Consider the following 5,999-nt stretch of genomic DNA (forward strand, 5'->3'; position numbering starts at 1 on the left):
GGGCTGGGCTGGGGACACGTGGGGAAGCTGAGGAGGGGGGCATCCCCTTTGGATCAATCAGGTGAGGGTCTGGGTGGGGGCACATGGTGGGGCACTGGGAGGGGCTGGGGGCACATTGGGAACAAGAAAGGGAGGGCGGGGGCCATGGGGTTGCCAGCTGCCCTAACTTGCTCCCGACCCCTCCTGCTCCCCCAGTCCCAGGACCCTGCCGCCACCGTGGCGCTGGGTGTGACGGTGCTGCGTGACTTGCTCCTCTATTCAGCCCAGCTGCCCGAGCTCGCCCGCGACATCAGCACCAACCACATCCCCGGGCTGCTCACTTCCCTGCTCGCCCTCAAGCCCGAGGTGAGAGATGGGCCTTGGCTCTGGCCCCAGCTGTTTCTTCCTGCCTCCACCCTGCTCCCAACCCAGCCAGCTTTCCTGGATCAGGCGTCTATATATCCCCCTTTCTCCCAGTCTCTTGGACTGGGTTTGGGGTCAGTGCTGACAGCATTTCTCCCATCTGCTTTCCAGTGCCAGCTGTCAACTCTGGAGGGCACCAGGGCCTGTATGACCCACTACCCCCGGGCCTGTGGCTCCTTGCGGGTAAGTCTGGGCTATGTGGAGGTAGAGAGTGGTTCCCCAGTTGCCTGCATTCCTTGCTCACCCCTTCCTTTGCCCTCTCCCCACCTTCCCCAGGATAAGCTGGCTGCATATTTCCTAGCCCGAGTAGACTCAAAATCACCTGAGCTGCAGCAGGTAAGGAATTGCAGGTAGGCTCCTTGGGGAGTTGCCCCAGGGCATGCTAGGAAAGAGAGGATCCTCTATGGCAGGGGTGGGCAAAATGGCTGATTGGCCTGCAGCCGGACTCCTTTTTCCAGCAGCCCCTGCCTGCCTTACCAGGGCCAGTTTCCATGGAGACCCCAAGAGCAGCCCAGGGTTTCCACATTGAGTGGCTCCAGCTGTGCTGGCAGGGTATGTGGCTGGGCAGAGAGCTGCTCCAGGGCAGGGGTTATGGCCAGGATCTTGTGGTGGTGACAGTGTGGTCCGGAGCCAGGGCAGAGCCACAATCTACTACCTGCGTGCCCCTGCCCAGCCCCAGAGCAGCTCCATGCACCCTGCCGGTGCTGCTGGGGCCGGTCTCCATGGAGACCCTGGCCTTCTGCTATCATGGCCCCACTACTCCTGGGGTCTCCATGGAAACTTGCTACAGCAACTCAGGCAGGGGCTGGTGGGAAATGGAGTCTGCTGCGGGCCTAATCCAGTCCACAGTTTGGAATTTACCTACCCATAGTCTAGGGACAGGCAGGGTAGAGAGGCCACTTGGTAGATTAACTATGGGTTAAAGGGTAACAAGGATGGTTGGAGGTATGAAGCAGGGGGCTGAGGGCTATGGTATGGATGGGTGGAGGGCTCCCCTGGAGATGCTGGGGGGAGATGGGTTGAGGGGGAAGGGTTTAGGGCTGGGCAGACGCCTGTTCTGAGGGGGGAATGAATGGGGATTTGCCCCTCTGTGGGCTTTGAGAGGGAAGCTGTTACAGGGTGGTGGGCAGGCCAAGGCCGCCTTAGGAGGTGTCTGGAGTAGCAGGATTGGTGGGGGGCGGCTGTGGGTGCAGGGGAGTATCCCTGCCATGGGAGTCTCTCTCACCCTGTTACCCCCTCTCCCTCAGCTTGCCTGCAAGTGCTATGCACTGCTTCCCAGACTGGGGGGAGGCTTCCCACAGGGGTTGCCACGCCGGGAGTGCTGGGAGCAGGAGCTCCACTGCATCCTTGCCACACTGCATGGGCTGCTAGGCACGCTCTATGAGGGTGCAGAGACTGGTAAGCCTTGCAACTGGGAGGCACCAGGTATCTAGGGGGGAGTAGGGAGGGGGCAGAAGGACCTCTAGGCATCTGAGTGGGCTCAGGGGAAGATCCAGGTGTCTGGGGGGAGTTGGAGGGTAGGCTCTGGGGTGGGTGGTGAGTTGTCATCTGTCCATGTCTTTCCCCACAACCCGCTGTTGATCATGTCTGCCCTGCCCAGATCCAGTCCCCTACGAGGGCCCTGGGGTAGAGCTGCTGCTCCCAGCACTGCAGGATGGGGAGCCTGGCTGCATCCCGAGCCTACGTGCCCGCTTTGCCGGGCTGGCCCGCTGCCTCCGCCTGATGCTTAGGTGAGACCCCCACCATGGCCCTATTCCTTCCCCTGAGCTCAGCCTCCCCTCCCCTACTGCACTGCTGGCCTGGATAGCACAGCTCCTCTCTACTCCACTCCTTTAACCCTCCTGTACCCCTTTCCCCCCCACCCCTTTTTACCTAGCAACTGCCTTGGGGCATCAGAGTCAGCCCTGGCTGCCAGTGGAGGCTGCCCTCTGCCTCCCCAGTCCAGCACTGCCTGCTGCCCTCTCACCATGTCTCTAACCCCCTTGCTTTTCCACCCCCCTCAGCAGTGAGTTTGGGTCCCCGGTGACTGTCCCCGTCCAGGATATCCTGAACCTGGTGTGTCGTGCCCTCAACATCTCCAGCAAGAACATTGTGAGCTGGGGTGGGGCCGGGGGGTCTTTCAGTCTGCTGCCCTTGGGGTACAGTGGCCGAGGGGATGCGGGGGGAGGGAGAGAACTAGGAGCCTTCTTGTCTCTGCTTGGCTGGGCAGCCTTCTTGGCAGGGGCACTTAGAGGTGTCTCGTCTGAGGCAAAACTGACCGTTGTGAGCAGTAAGTGTTCCTTGTGTGTCTTAAAGAACCAGTGTTCTGCAAAGAGAACAATGGATAAGTGGTTCTTACAGTGCGTGTGGCAGGAGCTATCTGCCCCCCCATTCCTCCTAGGCTGCCTCTAACCCAGGAGTGGAGAAAATGGCAGAGCTGGTCAACAGCTGGACTCCATTTCCCAGCAGCCCCTGCCCATGTCACTGGGGCCAGTTTCCATGGAGATCCCAGGAGCAATGAGGCCTTGACAGTGTGGGGCCAGGGTTTCCGTGGAGAACACCCTTAGTGCTGGCAGGACACGGGGCTGGGCAGGGAGTTGCTCCGGGGCTGGGGCCAGTACTGGGATCTTGCAGCTGTGACTGTGGTCTGGAGCTGGGGCAGACCCACGATCTGCTGTTTGCATGCCCCTGCCTGGGGCATGTAGGCAGCAGATTGCAGCTGTGCCCTGGCTCCAGACCACGCTGTCACCAGAAGATCCTGGCCCCAGATCAGCTCTCCACCCAGCCACATGCCCTGCCAGGGCTTCTGGGGCCCATCTCCATGGAGACCCTGGACACACACTATCGCAGCCCTTCCACTTCTCCATGGAAGCCAGCCGCAGCAATGCAGACAGGGGCTGCTGTGGAATGGAGTAGACTGTGGGACTGATCTGGACTTTTCTCGCGCCTGCTCTAACCTCTCCTCTCATATCCCCCCTCCCCCAGAGCTGGTTTGGGGATGGGCCCCTAAAGATGCTGCTGCTCCCCTCCATCCACTTGGAGAGCCTGGACGTACTGGCTGCTCTCATTGTGGCGTGAGTCCTGCCCCTATGGATTAGAGAACCAGGGCATGGGAAGTGGGGCACATATAGCTGGGGAGAGGAGAGGGACAGGGGGAAGATAGTTGGGGGGGACTGGGAGGGAGGCTGGGGGCAAAGGTGTTTGGGAGGGGTGCACAGGGGACAGAGGGCAGTGCCCTGGGCTAGGTACCTGGGGGGAATGCAGTGTTGGGGAAAGCAGCTGCCTGGGGGGAGATGTTGAGCTTGGGCTAGGGGCTAGAGTGTATGGGGTCTGGTTGGGGTAGGGGCTGTGTAGGAGGGAGCTGCCTTGGGAGAGACAGTGCTAGAAGTAGGTGGGTCCTATCCTGGGCTGGGGACAGGGGGCTGTGGGAAAGGGGCAGGGTCTTGGGCTGTGGGCTCTGTGCTGACCCCCCAGTTTCCTCCCCAAGGTGTGGGGCACGGCTGGCTCGCTGGGGCAGCGTTCTTGCCCGCCTCTTCTCACAGGTGCTGGATGTCTGGAGTGGGGCCCGTGATGCCCCCCCAGGGCAAGAGAAGCCCTACAGGTGGGGGCTGTGGAGGCTGGAGGAGGGGTTGGGTGGGGAGGTGGGGTTCTCCAGCTTGGTGGTCTCATCTCTCGCCTCTCCCCCTCAGCGCTGTGCGCTCCAGGCTGTACCAGGTGCTGGAGCTGTGGCTGCAGGTGGCAGGGGCTGGTGGGGGTGTCCTACAGGGCTCCGGGCCCCTCAGTGAGGCCCTCCTGGGCCACATGCTCAGTGACATCATGCCCCCCACTGACAGCATCAAGGTGAGACCCTCACACCTCTCCATTCCCTTTCTTCATCCCCACCCCTGGGCACCTGCAGCTCTGGGGAATCACTGCCTGCCCAGGGATAGCACCCCCTGCTGGACCCTTCCTACCTGCCCCTGTCTGCTCAGGGGAGCTCCCCTGACCCCCCTCTCTCCTCTTCTGCCCCCCCTCCCCCCAGATGCGCACCGGGCACCACAGCCTGTCCGAGGGGGGCAAGCCCAGTGCCCCCAAGAAGCCAAAGCTGATGGAGGGGGCAGGGGATGCCCCAGCCCTGCACCGCAAAGTGGACCCTGCCGCCAACAGCGATGTCTGCCAAGCTGCCCTCCAGGGTACTGAGGCAGGAGGGGGGGCTGATGAGGAAAGAAGGCCATGGAGGGTCCCTAGAGGGAGCTGAGGGGAGAAGGACAGGTCTGGGGGGTCCCTGGGAGGGGAGGGAGAGGCTCAGGGACAGGGAGAGGGGTCTTGCCTTGAGGCTGGGGTCATGTCAGCCCTGAGTGAAGATGCAGAGAACACAGGGGAGGGGGGCGCTGCCCCCTCCAGACCTGTCCCCCTTTGCCTCAGGAGGAAGGCAAGGAGGAAGGCCATGGAGGGTCAGGGTCTGAGGAGGCAGGGGTCTGGTTTCCTGTAGGGGCAGGGGGAGGGGACAGAGGAAGCAGGGGTCCCCATCTCTGCCTAGGGGGCAAAACCTGGGGTTTCCAGGGTTTGTAGGGACCTGGCTTCTTGGGTTCCTGGCTCTAAGGCTGGGCATCTCTGCCATGGGGCAGACGGGGGCCAGGGCTCCCCCCAACTCAGGGTCCCCAAGGGTTGAGGTTAGGCTGGAGCAGGATTCTGTGCCAATTGGGAGGGCTGGATGGCATGATGGTTGTTGTGAATGCTGCATCTTGAGCCAGGGGAGGGGATTCTCTCCTGGGGAGCTAAGCTGTCCCCTTCCCTCCCCAGCCTTGTACCGAGCCGTGTTGCTGGGAGGGCCCCTCATCAAGGAGGAGATGCACAGAGTGAGTGTGGAGTGGGGGGTGCAATGGGTGCAGGGGTGGGGGCACTGCAGCCCCCTCATGCTGTGATTGCTCGTCCCACCTCTCTAGCGTCTGCAGGAGCTGGTCGTGCCCCTGCTGTTGCGCCTATCCCAGGACGGGGGACCCACCGGCAGTCCTTATGCCCACCCTGCCTGCCGCCTGGCTCTGCACCGCCTTCTGCTGGCCCTGCTGCTCGCACCTGCCCCTGCAGCGGCCCCCCCACCTCTGCACTGTGCTCTCCGTGTCTTCACCCAGGGCCAACATGACCCCAGCCTCGAGGTGAGACCTCCCTGCCTGTTCCTCAGCCCCTCTCTCCCCTCAGCAAACTCTAGGGACCCTTGACACCCACCCCCAGACCCTCCAGACCTGTTCCCCTTTGCCCTCAGTCCCTTCTTTGGGATCCTTTAGCCCTGCCCTCAGCCTCCTCCCTCCCCCCAAGCTCCCTCACACCCCCTTCCCTGTGACACCAAATCAGTAGCCATAGGTCTGCTGTGTCCCCCGCTACCCCTCCACATGTTCTTGCCCCTTTACTCACACTCTGCTACCCCACAGCTGACCCCAGCTTCTCTCATCCCTATCACCACCTCTGGGGAACCCCCATGACCAGTTCCTCTCTGCCCTGTAGGTCTCGTCCTTCTGCGCTGAGGCCCTGGTCATCTGCAGTGCAGTCGCGCGGCCCCGGGTACCCTCCCTCCAGCTGTCCCTATCCAGGCCTAGCCCCACCCCTCCGGCCCAGGCCCCAGCCCCCGACATAGCATCTGC

The 5,999-nt window shown here is 62.4% G+C and overlaps 1 protein-coding gene across 1 annotated transcript in view; it reads left to right on the plus strand.

Annotated features, from left to right (window-relative positions):
- Nucleotides 1-5,999, plus strand: part of PELP1 (proline, glutamate and leucine rich protein 1) — a 9,988-nt gene that overhangs the window by 1,058 nt on the left and 2,931 nt on the right. The window contains exons 5-17 of the mRNA XM_025192266.1: nt 196-345; nt 514-585; nt 679-738; nt 1,650-1,800; nt 2,003-2,132; nt 2,406-2,493; nt 3,367-3,455; nt 3,869-3,982; nt 4,071-4,221; nt 4,403-4,553; nt 5,164-5,219; nt 5,307-5,516; nt 5,863-5,997. Of these exons, the coding sequence (XP_025048051.1) occupies nt 196-345; nt 514-585; nt 679-738; nt 1,650-1,800; nt 2,003-2,132; nt 2,406-2,493; nt 3,367-3,455; nt 3,869-3,982; nt 4,071-4,221; nt 4,403-4,553; nt 5,164-5,219; nt 5,307-5,516; nt 5,863-5,997 (1,557 nt within the window). The remainder of the gene's footprint in view (nt 1-195; nt 346-513; nt 586-678; nt 739-1,649; nt 1,801-2,002; nt 2,133-2,405; nt 2,494-3,366; nt 3,456-3,868; nt 3,983-4,070; nt 4,222-4,402; nt 4,554-5,163; nt 5,220-5,306; nt 5,517-5,862; nt 5,998-5,999) is intronic.

This window comes from Alligator sinensis, unplaced genomic scaffold (genome assembly GCF_000455745.1).
Source record: "Alligator sinensis unplaced genomic scaffold, ASM45574v1 scaffold662_3, whole genome shotgun sequence".
In the NCBI taxonomy this organism is placed as follows: Eukaryota; Metazoa; Chordata; order Crocodylia; family Alligatoridae; genus Alligator; species Alligator sinensis.